The sequence below is a fragment of the Palaemon carinicauda genome, chromosome 41, assembly GCF_036898095.1.
Source record: "Palaemon carinicauda isolate YSFRI2023 chromosome 41, ASM3689809v2, whole genome shotgun sequence".
Classification (NCBI taxonomy): domain Eukaryota; kingdom Metazoa; phylum Arthropoda; class Malacostraca; order Decapoda; family Palaemonidae; genus Palaemon; species Palaemon carinicauda.
In genome coordinates, this window is record NC_090765.1 from 29,844,460 (window position 1) to 29,860,767 (window position 16,308).

Here is a 16,308-nt window from a genome sequence, read left to right on the forward strand (position 1 = left end):
ACACATATATACACATGATTGTCCTTTTTTGCTTACATTGTTATGTACAATTTTGATAAGGAACCTATCTAAAGATGACAGCTTATGCTTTTTCTTTAAAATGATATGAAAATGGGGTAAAAATCATGGTACGACTGATTTCATGCTAGTACAGACAGTCCTCAACCAACAAACACAATGGGGAGCGATAGGTCGTTCATAGCTTGAATTGTTTGTAAATCTTTATCATACAAGTACCCCCCAAGTTAAATTTTGGCCTAGGGTATGCATAGCCTAACTCAAATACCTACGACGTTCAAAAGTCACAGTCCCTTTTCATATAAAATCAATATCAAATAATCACAAACAATGTTCGACTTATTTTATCAACTTATATTATTGTATATAATGCTGTAAAATATGTTGTTATTAAAAGACTTTAAAGTATGTTATCAAAAGAGAAACTTAAAAGTGGCCATACAGTGAACCCTCGCTACTTCGCGGTTCGACCATCACGGATTCACCACTTCGCGGATTTTTTTCATAACCCATGTATATACATATATTGCGGATTTTCCGGAAATATCGAAAATACCGCGATGTGACCGATGGTGCGAGATTGGAGAAAGTAAGGAAAATTGAATCATGATCGATTTTCAATATAAATGAAACTTTGAGGAGCAACAAAGATATCATTTGTTAGAGAGATAGAGAGAGGTAAGGAATGGGAGGTAGTGAAAAGTAGCCCACAGAGATAGAGAGAGAGAAAGAGAGAGGTAGAGACAGAGAGAGAGAGATAGAGAGGGGGTTTAAATGTAATAACCAAAAAAATATGATAGGTTATAACACATTGGTGCTTATGTAATATCAACTGTATACTGTAGACGGTTTGAATAAGTTAAGAAATGGTATAAATGATACTTTGTTAGTGTATTCGTACACACTCAAGAGCGGCAGCTAGATGACAGCTGATCTAATCACAGCCAAAAGTAAAACAAAAAGAAGTCAACAATACTCGATTTTTAAAACACACCCGAAATTTAAAAACAAAAGTACACGCTTTCTTAATGTGCAATTAACTATTTAAAGAGTGGCAGTTTTCTAGAATAAAATGATATTTCCCAAAAAATAGTGGTTTGCTGATGAAATCGGATGCCTATTTTTAGCTATGATTGAAATGGATGTAGACTCGGCCTAATTTTTTCGTTTCGTATTTAATTGACACTAAGAAAACTAATTTTAGTTTCTTCATCTAAATGTAAGTATTTTATAACACGAAGAGAGAGAGAGAGAGAGAGAGAATGAATCAGCTGTTGTAAACAAATGCCGTGTTTTTGTTTCGTGAGAATTTCATCACCACGACTATAACAACAACATACTGTACTGAACTTTACAGACTACTGTAATATGATAAAGTAAAATATTTGTAATCTATTTTATATGAAATGGGGCTTTTTTTTTTTTGTTTGTTTAAAATTTACATTTACGTATGTAAAACAACTCTCTCTCTCTCTCTCTCTCTCTCTCTCTCTCTCTCTCTCTCTCTCTCTCTCGTAGATTGTTTTCCTGCTTTGCTACGTATGTATGATTTTATATAGATACGGTAAATAATATTTGTAATAACATATTTTATAAAAGCTTTTACTGTAATATCATTATTTATCACTTTCATCATGGCGTTAAATTCCTTAGTTTGTTAACTGAACGTACGTTATGACGCCGTCGTTTCAAGCGGCGTCATAAAGAAAAAATTTCATTTGGAAGTCCTAAGAAAAATTAAGTAAAACATTAGTAATAACCAAATCAACATACTGTACTGAATAATCAATATAATTGATGCAAAAACTAACCTATTCACAGATGTGTAAATGCGTTTGTTTCTTCATTATAATCAGAGATAAACGTAAACAAAACATTGGTTGCCATTTTTTATCGTGCTTTTTAGGTGTTTAGGAAACGCATGATATAAAATCGCCTTTAATATTTGTGCCTGTTTTAGTTTAGGGTGCTGTAGTACATGCAATAAGTGTTCTGTACATTAAAGGGTGGTTTGTTAACAGTACTACGTACAAGGGAAGGTTTTAAAAGTCCGAATATACATGTTAAATAAATAGGTAAATATGATGTCACTACTTCGCGGAATTTCACCTATCGCGGCCGCGTCTGGAACCTATCTACCGCGATAAACGAGGGTTCACTGTACACAGAAATTACGTTTGTGCAGATACCACTGTGTTTGTTTACATTACGCTTTGAATAAGTGTACAAAAGGTTATTTTATGGTTTCGTTATCAAATTCAATGTTAGAAATTTGACTATTTATCACTTCATGAATGCTTGAGTAATGTTAAATAAAAGGCAGATTTTATTTGCTGGACTGAAGGAGGCTGCCTGCCACCATTTTTATTGATTTGGTTCGTCACAACTGACGAATACGCCGATAAGTTTCACAAAACACATAGTGCAGTCAAATATATAGTATTAAAATTAGTACATTATATTTTACTATAAATGTTATGTAAAGTAAACAATGAAATACGATACCTCTTGATACAAAATTTTCTGTATACGAAACGAGATGCGAAGATATTTTTGGCTCATATTACGAAAAAATGTTCGTGATACGAATCAAGATTCTGAGAATAATTTTAGCTCACCACCAAACTGTAAATTCGCCACCATCCTCCTGCTCTCTCATTGGTTCACCCTACCTTGATGCTAGTTACCACTGTAAGATCCTGCTCTCATATTTTATGTTGATAAGTAAATTTTTAAGTTAAACACAATGAACAGTACCGTATTGTGTGTATGTACGTACGCACAATGCTGCTACTCCATATATCAAAACACTGATATATCTTTCTCTCATATCGGTAAATAGATAACAGACAGTAACATATTTCCAGTAAATATCATGATTATTTATTTATAATTAATTTTATATCTATAAATAAATTTTTAAATAAAAAAAGCACAATGAACAGAACTAACTGTATTGTGTGTACGAACACATTGTTACTATTCATATCGAACAGTGATATATTTTTCTTTCTTTTCAGTAAATCAGTAACAGATTGTGATTTTTTTTTCTTTTAATGCTATGGTTATTTATTTACAATTAATTTCATATCGATAATTACAAATAAAAAACACAATGAACAACTGTATTGTGTATGAACACAATACTATTACTGTACGCATATCAAACACATTAGCAATCATATTTTCATATTTTTCTTTCATTTCAGTGAATAAATTATAGATCGTAAAATTTTAATTGAACAACAAAACGGTTAATGTTAAAAATATGCGGGAGCTGAAGAAAAAGTGTTGTTTTTTGGATGATAGAAAATGTACCTCTCTATACTAAGGGCAACTTAATAATAGTACAGTACATACGGTACTGTATTTCGTATATGTACTGTTTCTATTGTATTATTTTCCATATATTTCTACGTTATGTTCTAATAACTAATCCATTTACAGGTATTAACAGTTGTTAAGCATTGAATGATCCAAATGGTTGCATTTCATTGTGGTTAGTACAATTTAGCCTTTTTTTAAATTAGATGTGGTGTTTTTGTAGGGCTTGGAATGAAAATAGGCGATTTACATATAAAACGTGACATACGAAAAAATCACAATACGAAAGCCACTCCGGAACCAATTAATTTCGTATGAGACATTACTGTAATCTTCGTTATGGGAAATTTCTGATACAATAGTGTACAATTCTGAAATATTAGATTATCGCTGATCAGATGAGGCACGACACACACACACACACACACACACACACACACACACACACACACACACACACACACACACACACACTCTCTCTCTCTCTCTCTCTCTCTCTCTCTCTCTCTCTCTCTCTCTCTCTCTCTCTCTCTCTCTCTCTCTCTCTCTCTCTCTCTCTCACATAAAATATTCTACTGTAACTTATATTTTTAAACCAATGCTGCTGATGCTATCCACTTTTGATGTCATAGTGAACAATACTGAAATATTTGTTTGTTAATTAATACTGTAATGTACTGCTTGGTAAACTCACACACACACACAATATATATATATATATATATATATATATATATATATATATATATATATATATATATATATATATATATATATATATATATATATATCTACATTACATTATGAATAAATAGTACACTATTGTGCTGTAAATATTATATAAATAACAATGATATACTGTAACAACGTTTTAAACCATTTATTTGTGATGACGGAGATATGGAGACGAGTTCTGGATCCTTCTCTCTTGTTACTGTTCATTTTCTCTTTGCCAACACATACACCAAATAGTCTGGCCTATTCTTTACAGTGACAACACTAAGATTACCAAATAATTCTTCACCCAAGGGGTTGATATTACACTATAATTGTTCAGTGGCCACTTTCCTCTTGCTAAGGGTAGAAGAGACACTTTAGCTATGGTAAGCAGCTCTTCTAGGAGGACACTCCAATATCAAACCATTTTTCTCTTGTCTTGGGTAGTGCCATAGCCTCTGTACCATGGTCTTCCACTGTCTTGGGTTAGAATTCTCTTTCTCGAGGCTCCCTATTCTATCTTATTTCTCTTCCTCTTGTTTTGTTAATGTTTTTATAGTTTATTTATGAAAGATTTATTTCAATGTTGTTACTGTACTTAAAATATTTTGTTTTTTCTTGTTTCCTTTCCTCACTGGGCTATTTTCCCTGTTGGAGCCCCTGGGCTAATAGCATCCTGCTTTTCCATCTAGGGTTGTAGCTTAGCAATTAACAAGCCTTGAAGGCATGAACAGGTAAAATAATTTTAGAAATATGGAACAAATCACACATTTAGATGAGAACACAAAATAATGTAGTCCCTTATACCCAAGTATTTTAGAGAGTTCTGGGAGAACAAAAACCTTTATGGTGTTAGATGTGAAATTAGTTCTCTCTACTCTCTTCTGCCTGATTTCTGTTTTCAAAATTCTTCAGTTTTGTCTTCAGCTATTCCCTTTCAACCAACCCCCTTGTATAAATCATCTGACCAACTTATACTCATCCATTCTCATCGTGTATAAATCTTCTCAATCTTTGAAATCTCGGCCTAATTGCCTGTACCTTAATATTGTGCTTGAGCCACAACTTGGCGTTTTAAAATCTCAAATTATGCAAATTTCTTCGTTTGGCTTTTTCGTTGCATGTTTTTGCCGCAAAGTAATGGCATTATTTAGGTCATAAATCTTTGCTCTCACTACTAATATTACATCTCATCCCAAATTGTGGCTCTAATGAACTGTTTTACAAATGCATAAGAGTGTATCATATTTTAGTCCACAATCATTTGACTCGGATGCACCCATGACTTCAGAAGTCTGCAAATGTATTGAATGGAAGTGCCTGATCTGTGAATACTCTTTCTGTAGAGCACTAATGAAACTGCTTACATAAGGTAAGGTACAAAATTTGCAGCTACAGTTAGCTTTCGACTGGTTTTTTTAAAACTTGTCTAAAAAATACAGGCTTTTACGGATGTTTTTAACTACATCAAAATGCTGTGCCGATTTTTAATCTGCTAATATACAAGAGGTACTGCTTAATACCCCACAATTAATGTCAGCAAGCTTAATATACAAACAAAATAATTGGGAATATTACAAGGCATGTTCCTTGCAGGAAATATATTAACAAAGGGGAAATTTTATTTTTTTATCTATTGCTCACTTAAATTTTTTTAATACCTTTACTGAAATAGAGTTTTGATTCAATTTTTTAAATAGTCAGCATTGGCTAGAAGAGGGATTAATTATACCAGGGGCTTACGTAATGTAAAATTGATTAAAAGCCAAGTAGACAGCATCATAAAATTTAAATAAATGTAAAGACATGGTATGACAAGGAAGTTATTCTAAGAGTAATAATAATCTTAGAATAAGTCCCTTATCATCAATGAGAATGAATCCCTTATAATCCATTGACAAAGAATTTAGACTTGGCCCTGTAGTGCTTCTACCACTCGTCTTTAATCCAAGGTTGCTCAACACAGTAATCAGCCACCATACAGATGTGTTTGGAAATTGGGAAGCATCATTAGGTTTAGATTATTTTGCAACTCTCAACCTTATATTGTTTTCCATCAGCTGATCCTGCATTACTAGCTAAATAAGCTATTTAAATATTAATTAAATTATTATTCTATTAATATAGTTAAGATAATCTTCACATTCTACTGATGCATATTTCTTCAAGATATTGATTTTTAATTAGCTGATTGGCATAACTTAAGCTTGAGTCTGCGTATATTAATTGATATAAACAGCAGCAGCCATAATTCCTACATCTATTTTTCAAATTTAAAATACATTAAAAAACTTATCTACATTATATTTCCCTTACTTTTAACAACCACCCATTTAGTCTTCTCATATTACAGCTATTAGGCATTTTTCCTGCTGCCAACATATTTTTGATGCATAGGCTGTCGAACTAAACTAGTTTCATAAAAAAATTTTAAAGCTCTTTATAATAAACTAGACTTCAAATTAAAGTAAAATGTTTATACTAATTAGAGAAAAATGTAGAGTGAATAATCTTACCATAGATGTAAAACAGCTGGCTTGCAAGATAATCAAATTGACTAATGTATTTATTTCTAGGAAATTACCCTGATGTTCATATTGCTTCTTTAAAAGCTTGATTTAATCCTACATTTGCTCGTCAAGTTTTTGAAAATTTTCCCCCATTTTTTCCCCTTACTAAAGGTATTGAACATTGTAGCGGAAAGTGATAAAGAAATCCAGAACTGCTGCACCAGACACTCTTAGTGCCTTTCAACTAATATTATTATTATTATTATTATTACTATCCAAGCTACAACCCTAATTGGAAAAGCAAGATGCTATAAGCCCAGGGGCTCCAATAGGGAAAAATAGCCCAGTGAGGAAAGGAAATAAGGAAATAAATAACTGAAGAGAACAAATTAACAATAAATCATTCTAAAAAAGTAATGTCTAAAGAGATATATCATATATAAACTATTAACAACGTCAACAACAAAAATGTCATATATAAACTATAAAAAGACTCATGTCCGTCTGGTCAACAAAAAAGCATTTGCTCCAACTTTGAACTTTTGAAGTTCTACTGATTCAACAACCCGATTAGGAAGATCATTCCACAACTTGGTAACAGCTGGAATAAAACTTCTAGAGTACTGCGTAGTATTGAGTCTTATGATGGAGAAGGCCTGGCTATTAGAATTAACTGCCTGCCTAGTATTACGAACAGGATAGAATTGTCCAGGGAGATCTGAATGTAAAGGATGGTCAGAGTTATGAAAAATCTTATGCAACATGCATAATGAACTAATTGATCGACGGTGCCAGAGATTAATATCTAGATCAGGAATAAGAAATTTAATAGACCGTAAGTTTCTGTCCAACAAATTAAGATGAGAATCAGCAGCTGAAGACCAGACAGGAGAACAATACTCAAAACAAGGTAGAATAAAAGAATTAAAACACTTCTTCAGAATAGATTGATCACCGAATATCTTAAAAGACTTTCTCAATAAGCCAATTTTTTGTGCAATTGAAGAAGACACAGACCTTATATGTTTCTCAAAAGTAAATTTGCTGTCAAGAATCACACCTAAAATTTTGAAAGAGTCATACAAATTTAAAGAAACATTATCAATACTGAGATCCGGATGTTGAGGAGCCACCGTCCTTGACCTACTTACAATCATACTTTGATTGTGATCAGACGTTCTCCAGATTGTTTGCTTACACATTATAGATTGTTTCCCATGGTTTTGTTAGCAATTACTGCAAGGAGTGTGCAAGACAAGAGATTGCATTTCCCTTTGTATTGCGTTTGGATATCGCTGTGATTTAAATAAGTTGTGAAGAGCAAGTTTCATTCACAATACCACTAATGGAAAAGTGTTTCAATGGTTGCTGATGTATTCAAAGCACAAAAGGAAGCTTGCTGCTAGACAAGGTTGGTTGATTATAGCTGCAATCCCAATATTATTGACACTCCTCCACTGTTAGACAATTCATATATTCAGCCATTTTTCAATAGTGCTGAGCTTCACATGCTCTTGACATTGCCAGCTTCCTTTGTTAAAATTCAAAAGTCCAGTGACTCCACATACTCTCGACATCGCTGGCTTCCTTTGTAGAAATTTCCAAGTTAAGTCTTATGTTAAGTGTTTCCTTCAGTACAGATGTTAACGTCTTCCACAGACCCTTGAATTCTTTGATTACTTTAGATCCTGCAGCTGCTAAACCTTCCAAGGCTGCAATCCTAGTCTCTCTTATTAGACAACTAGTTTGTGAGGAAGAAGACAGAGTTGGTAGTTCACTTGCAAAAGTAAGCGCTCCTTAACTACCTCATATTACTTATGTGAATGGCATGGTGTATTGTACGAGTCCCTTAAACTCTGATGGGATGAACAACGATTTAACCAAAGTAGATTGTTTTCAGCATGTTTCAGATGACAGTGCATGCTGTTTGCATTAAAGCTCAGTCACTAACTCATCACGGGATAAATGTTGCTGCTAGTACAATCTTGCTGCCAAAATGAGTCTTCTGCATGCATGCACTGGAGCCTTCATTGCAAGTGGTAAACAAATAGGGAAATCAGCTGAATTTCACACTGTTCATTGTATGGCACAGGATGAGGAAAAAAAAATGCAGCGGTAACCATGAAATTGAAGAGTTATCACCTTTTCAAGCATTGTGTTATCCTTATTGCCGAGAAATACCCTAATGAATTGAATAGGGTAAGTTCAGAAGCTACTAATTCTACCAAGTCTGCAGAAGTTGCTATTTTCAAGAGAGTTTACACTCTTCAATTCACCAGCTTCTTGGTGGATAGAATCAATAGATTGGTATCTTAGAGTCTGAAAAAGACTAAAAATTCAGGTTCCCATAGTATTTAAGCCCACTTTAAAAAAGATGTGCTGACCTGTATAAGATTCATTAGTTGCCTGACCTTGTCTTAAATTTTGATTTGCTAGCCAGTATTGACCCATCATTATGCCTCGTAAGAGAAAATCGTTGAATTCAGGATATGCAAGCTGGTTGACTAGAGAGATATGGAGTAGGGAGTGTTCTCAAATTATTTTCCTTTGTAAATTCTATATATAAAACTGTCAGATTGAACCTCTGAGGCATTATCAGCTTCAGTGTGTTTTGTGGTAAGTGAAGAGAACATATGTACCTCTATGATAAGGTCAGTATCCGAGGAACAAAACCAGATACTAATTTCTTCATTTAACCCATGTTAGATGGGATTAAAATTTAACAAGTAGTGGTATAGCTCGAACTGATGTCATGATTTCATAGGTCAGCTTCCACTTTTGGGTGGAATGCATTGCATTAAATAATTGCCAACCCAACATAGAGGTCCTTTCGTTCAAGGGATAGCACAACAGAATTTTTTGAAAATAGACCTTCCAGAAGGATTGCCTTGCCAACCAGGCTAAAAAATCTTATCAGAGGATGGTTTACAACAGGTTATTCCTCCATCCATCCATATACCAAGGCACTTCCCCCAATTTTGGGGGGTAGCCGACATCAACAAAGAAACAAAACAAAAAGGGGACTACTCTCTACGTTCCTCCAGCCTAACCAGGGACTCAGCCGAGTTCAGCTGGTACTGCTAGGGTGCCACAGCCCAACCTCCCACAATTCCACCACAGATGAAGCTTCATAATGCTGAATCCCCTACTGCTGCAACCTACGCGGTCATCCAAGGCACCGGAGGAAGCAGCAGGGCCTACCGGAACTGCGTCACAATCGCTCGCCATTCATTCCTATTTCTAGCACGCTTTCTTGCCTCTCTCACATCTATCCTCCTATCACCCAGAGCTTTCTTCACACCATCCATCCACCCAAACCTTGGCCTTCTTCTTGTACTTCTCCCATCAACTCTTGCATTCATCACTTTCTTTAGCAGACAGTCATTTTCCATTCTCTCAACATGGCCAAACCACCTCAACACATTCATATCCTCTCTAGTCTCCAAAAACTCAGGAGGTTGAATACCCATTCTAGGAGTCTCAGCCCTCAAGTTCACAAGTTTTTGATGGAATCTCCCTGACAGTTTTCGAGGCATTCAAACAAAAGGGTTTTCAAATCCTTCTTGACTGTGTCTACTATTGGTTCTTAAAGACAGTCTACCAATAACATAAACCAGACATGTTATGTTAATTTTGAGCAGTGCAAAGCTAGAAACATCTCGATGACTAGACTAGCTTGGATAAGTTATTTATTTTTTTTTTTTTATTTTTACTAGAAACATTCCCTCAGCCATTAAGGAATTTAGATCCATGCTTAATTCTGTTCTCAAGCATCTGCGATTAGATCTGTAAATTTTCTGTAATTCTTATGTGGATTACTATTATTTAAGAGGCCTGAATTTTGAACCATTGAGATTAGCTTCAGCTAAATATATTGTCATCAAAGTAGGCTTCGAGGACACAAGATGGTTTTCTCTTTTACCTTCTCTCAAAGCTAAAAACCATTTTTTCTCATCTCTTCTCTAAAACTGGATGATGCATGTTGCCAGAAAATAGGTTTCTTTGTCCAGTAAGAGCTGTACAGGTATTGGAGGTAGTGTTCCTAATTGCCCTTTGACCAAAAAGTGCTATGTCTTTCTTAGTTAAATTATTTGATCTTAGAAGCTTACAAGGCTTGAGTGAAGGTAAATTATATTAAAGTGCAGCTAATTTCCATAAAGTTTGTAGCAGTTGCTCTATGGCGTACAAAGTCGTCGTCTTTTCTTTTCAAACATCGTCACAAAGTATCCTGGTTAGCTTATGATGATCACTGGGCTCTAGGTTTCATATTAGGAGCAAGGAATGTGGTGTAAGTAAATTGAGTTCAGTAAATTTATAAATCTTATAGGAGTATATGGGATTTTATATAATATTTAATTTAGAATTGAACAAAAGTTTAAATATCTTCTGTAAATGATCATGATTCCTGTATTTCAAACCAGATTTTTAGATGAACTTGTTGGAAGTACTGTATTCTCAATCAAGGAAGTAAACCTTGACCATGGTAGATTACATGTACTTAAAATTATCATATCTCTTCCCTTTAATTGCACCCCTCCTGTAACAGTGTAGGGGTCAGTAATATGAATATCAGTGGAGGTTCAAAGAAATGAACCAAATTTTAATATTATAAATTCTTACCTATACTCACCTGATGTTCATATACATGATCACTGTCCTTCCCACGGACTCATACTGTAGTATCAAGAAGATAGGGACAATTTCAACTTTGAAACTGAAAGAGACGTGTCTGGCGTTGCTGTTTGGGTTTTTTGCCACTTACCGTTTGAATGTTCCATTCCTTGGTTAAGATCATGTATTTATTAAATGGAAAGAAAATGGGTAAAGTTTACAGGCACGTGTCAATTAAACTGAGCTTCTGGTGAAGAAACGATATGAAGATTAGGCAAGTATAGAAATAAAAATATTAAAATTCTGTATTTTTACCTACAGTATCTAATGGATATTTCTAGTTTCATTACTTCCTTTTAGCAATTAAATAAAAGTTCATTTACTCTTATTTTATTTGCATTATTATGTGTACAATAAGTTTTTTTCTCTCTGTTTAAGAGCAACCTATAATATATAATTAAGAATTTTACAGAAAGGTAAGCTATAAAAATAGTTTAAAATGATGCACATTGTTCAGACACTTTCCTTATTCACTTTACCATGCTCTACTGTACCTGTAAATGTCACTAAATAATAACCAACAAAGATAAAATATTATTAACATGAAATATCTTTTATTTTTTCTGTGAATAGCTACTTAATCATTTTGAAATTAATTAGAGAATGTTAATCCTTAAAATAAATTAAGTAGTGTGTAGTAAATTTTCTCAAGTATTTCAAAAAGTCAAAATTAGAAAAAAAGTAAAAGGTAAAAGCACTGAAAATTTATAGTCTTTGGAATTTAAATGAAAACAAATACTGTATATGATAATATCACAGGATGACCTAACAGCTAACAATTAGCCGATTTTGTGACAAGAAAACATTTTAACTATTTGTAAGAAATGTATACAGTTATTTAAAATCATTTTGAAATTTTTTCACAATTTTATTAACCATAATAGGATTCTTATGATGTATATTATCAATGTTTTCAATAAAAACAAAATTTTTAAATTAAATCTTTAATGTTCAAAGTGCCTGGAAAATTAACGCTTAGCCATAATTTATTATGTATTTTAATTTTTTATTTCTTTTAATTTTGTGCATTTTTATATTGATGGAAGATTGTTAGCTCAAAGTTTAGTGGCTAGTTATTGTATATAGTAAGATATGGTAATGCCTCTCAAAAGAATTGGAAATTCTATCCGATTAACAATCCTTTAGCACGGATAATAAATTTGTATTACAAAATAAGCCAATAACTCTAATCTCTGAAGTCTTGACTATGATATACAATAATTGCCTATCTTCCTGTAGTTTTATTTTTTATTTTGTAACTTGTAAAAACAACAATTTTATATATCAGATAAGCAATAATTAATTCAATCTTTCAGTTGTGAAGTAAATGAATTATTAAATTTTGTTACCACTTGCAGAAGGGCCTTCAACAGGAAGCAGTGACTGTAGAAGTGGGTTATCAACGACAGCCTTTGGTCGCGCTGTTGTACCACCATATCGCGCCGAATTTTCCCATTCGGCTTCATATGGTAAGGGCATAAATGAATTGGATTATGATGATGATGATGAGGAGGAGGATGACGAAGAAAATGGCCCTACATCAAGTAAGGATGGAACAAGGAGGTCACGAAGAGTAGCGAAGAAAACTCGTCATCAAGTAGATTTTAATGACTCCGGTGAAGAGTACAATCCCCGAAATAAACAAAAAAATTCAGCCAAGAAATCAAAGAAAAAGGGAGTGGCCACTCGAAATCGGGGTAAAGTTACAGTTCAATATAATGAGGATTCTGATTACGATGAAAATAAGCTGTCTCTTAAAAATAAGGGTAAAACAAAGATTTCTAGTGATGAGAGTGATGACAGTGAAGGCAGCAATAGTAATGGCTTGAGAACCAATGGCCAGATTTATGTCAGTAAAAATAGATTGCATAGTTCAAGTGAAAGTGAATCGGATGAAAGAAGTAAAGCGTCTAATAATTCAGGAGGCATGAATGGCATTGCTTCAAAAAAAATTGACATTACATCAAAAAGAAGTGTGGAAAGTGAAGGCAGTGAAAGTGATAATAGCAGTGAGAGTGGCTCTGATTCTTCAAGTTCAAATAGTGATATTACAGGTAAGTCAGAAAGAAATAAATTTTCTGGAGCTAAAAGACTACCTTTATCTTCTGATGATAGTTGTGATAGTACAAGTATTGGCAAGAAACCAATTAAAAAAAGCAAGCAACCATCCAAAGGGCAATATGGTCAACGTAAAATGCCAAAGGATGAAAGTGAAGTGGAATTTGATGATGAAGATTTAGAATCGAGTACGGAAGATAGTGCAGATGATGAGGATTTAAAAAAAGGGCGGAAGCGAGGTGGAGTAGGATCTAATGTAAGGAGAGCTAGAAAAATTATACTAGATGGTGATGATGATTTAGATGCAGATTTTGAGGCTGACCATGATTTTATAGATGATGCAGACCTTTCCCAGGATGAAAGTAGCTCTGAATCAGAGAGTGAAGATGGAAGTGATGATTTGACATACAAGAAAAAGAAAGAAAAGAAAAAGCCTAAACCAGCTAAGAAAAAAATTACAAAGAAAAATATAAAGAAACAAGCAAAAAAGAAAAATCCACCAAAGAAAAAGCAATCTTCAAAAAATGTTTCTAAAAAGACACCTGCCAAATCATCAAACAAAAATAAATCACCAGTTAAAAAGACTTCTGCTAAAAAGGCACCTGTAAATAAAAATGCAGGCCCTTCTACTAAGAGAAACCCAGTGAAAAGAGAACACTTTCAAGAATTAATTTCACTTACACAACCTGGGCAAGCACCTATTCCTTTCCAGCCCATTAATACAGCTGGACAGAAGGTTATTGTTAATGAAGTGAAGCACAAAGGTCGTGTTGTTGGTAGAGTTATAACTTCCCAATATGCAGACGATGATGAAACGGACAGCAGTGAAGATAGTGAAGAATCATCTTATTCTAGTGATGACGAGGCATCAGGAAATATTATCAACAGTGCGAGGCCATTACCCCCACCTATACCAACAATACAGCTACCAATTGGGGTAAAACGTATATATGAATCCGATTCAGAGAGTGAAATGGCTGAAGGTTGGCAGTCTCAAAAACGAACTAGAAATGATGATGAATGTGATGAAGTAGATGTAAGCAGTCGTGGAAGAGTTAGGAAAGCAAATACCCTTATGAGAGATTTTATATAGTATTAGGTATTGTGTTAGTAAGATCATGCAAGATCTCCCATAGATGCTTCTACCACTGAATATTCAAGTGATATCTCAGGATATGTGACAAATTTTTTAGTGTGTGTAACCAGTGAAATTTAAAAAATCATAATTCTACAGATTTAAGATGAATATTTTCTGGTTTTTTTGTCCAAGGGAATAACTACAGTATAATGACATTCTTGGATATTCAGTTCTGAACTGTGATATAAATTGTAAGAACAAATGCATGAAGAGATTGAGATTTTTAATTGATTCTGCAGTATTTAAAAGCTCATAGATATATGAATGTAAAAAGAAACAAACTCAGGGTGCTTGCAACCATATAATTTTATTATTTTCTCTTCTTTTCATATGTAACATGTGAATCGGCAATCAGCGATTTATTGGTACAGTACATAGTTCCGAAGTCAGCCAAGAAAGGCTACTTGGGCCTAACACTTTTTTGATGGCAAATGTAAAGCATCATCTGTGATTTAAATAATATTTGATCTCCATCTGATTCTCTAGGTTGAAATCATTGGTGGGACAGATAAAGTACTCTCCCAGAAAGCTTGAAAGTAAAAGATAAACAGAAAATAGGTTCAAAATTGGTTTTCAAATGTGCTGTTGATCATGTGAATTTCTCATATAAACTTAAAAAGCACCTGTTCTGTGCTTTAAGGACAATTTTATCATTAGACCTGCATTATTTTAATATTTTTCTTCATTATTTTATTCACAATACAGTAGTACATGAATTCAAAGATTGAACAGTTCACAGGAAATAAGTTTCATGCAGCAGCAGTGTTTTATTTTTAAGATTGTGATTTTCCTTGACTGGAATATGTTGGTCATCTGTAAAAAAAAAAAATTTATTTTTCATGCTCTCACAAAAACATTTTATTTTGTGGATCTGCTTTACTTGTACAGTTTTTATTAAAGATACAGACCTGGGGCTTTTGCAGCTATTTGGAAAAGGAGATAGTACCTTAATATGGGATCTTCAGAATAACAGGTAATAAGTAGTGATTGGATTTTGTTCTTGCTAGAAATCTTAGTTTGTGAAGGTTCCCCTGGGATCTTAAATTACAGTAATTATTCAACTAAAATTTATTTTTCCTCCCTTGATTTGGCAGTGTATTTTTCACATACAGTATTTTAGTATAAGTTTTAAAGGTGCTTAATTCAATGCAGTATTTTCTTCTAAAATAAATGTGAAGCAGAAAAACCCTTAAATTAATCCTCAAAGTTTAAGATTGAGTAGTTTTTTTTCAATAAAGCTAATTTTTCATCTAGATATTATATAGCTGTACTTAATTTATTTAATCTTTAAGGAGAAAAGAAAATTAAAAACATCATATGTGCTGTTGCCAAGATTTTGTGGTTATTTTGAAGTTGCTGTCAAGATATCTATGGCAAGATATTAAAAAAAAAAAAAAAAAAAAATGTTTAGGGATGATTTACCCAAGTATTATTACAAGAATTACACTAGAATGGATATGTTATTAGTAGTTTTAAATGTATTATGTATTTTTGTAATAAGCATTTTATTTTATGAATGTGGCAGTACTTTGTCTATTATAAAGATGCATTATTTGCATGTTCTTTTTCTGTAGGAAGACACATTATCTCATCACATGTACTTTATAGATATATTCAGTTCTTAGGTGATGTCTCATTCAGAGTATACTGAAAATAAATGTAATGTTGGGATACTACTGTGACATTTTTCAATCATTATTTAAGTGCAGTGGCAGTCCTAGTACTCAAAAAATTTGGTTTTAGGGTGTTATGATAAAGTAATCATTTGGTTTAAAAATAACGAAAATCGTGTTATAAGAAAAAAATGAACCTGGTCAAGACATCAGATGGCTGAGGTAAATTAAGGTCAAAATTATCCAAGCCAAATTCAGA

The 16,308-nt window shown here is 33.3% G+C and overlaps 1 protein-coding gene across 3 annotated transcripts in view; it reads left to right on the forward strand.

Moving 5' to 3' along the window:
- BRWD3 (bromodomain and WD repeat-containing protein) overlaps positions 1-16,230 on the forward strand; it is a 128,523-nt gene extending 112,293 nt beyond the window's left edge. For all 3 annotated transcript variants that reach the window (XM_068364453.1, XM_068364456.1, XM_068364455.1), the window contains exon 25: positions 12,599-16,230. In XM_068364453.1, the coding sequence (XP_068220554.1) occupies positions 12,599-14,391 (1,793 nt within the window). In that variant the 3' untranslated portion in view covers positions 14,392-16,230. The remainder of the gene's footprint in view (positions 1-12,598) is intronic.
- Positions 16,231-16,308: the final 78 nt, after the last annotated feature.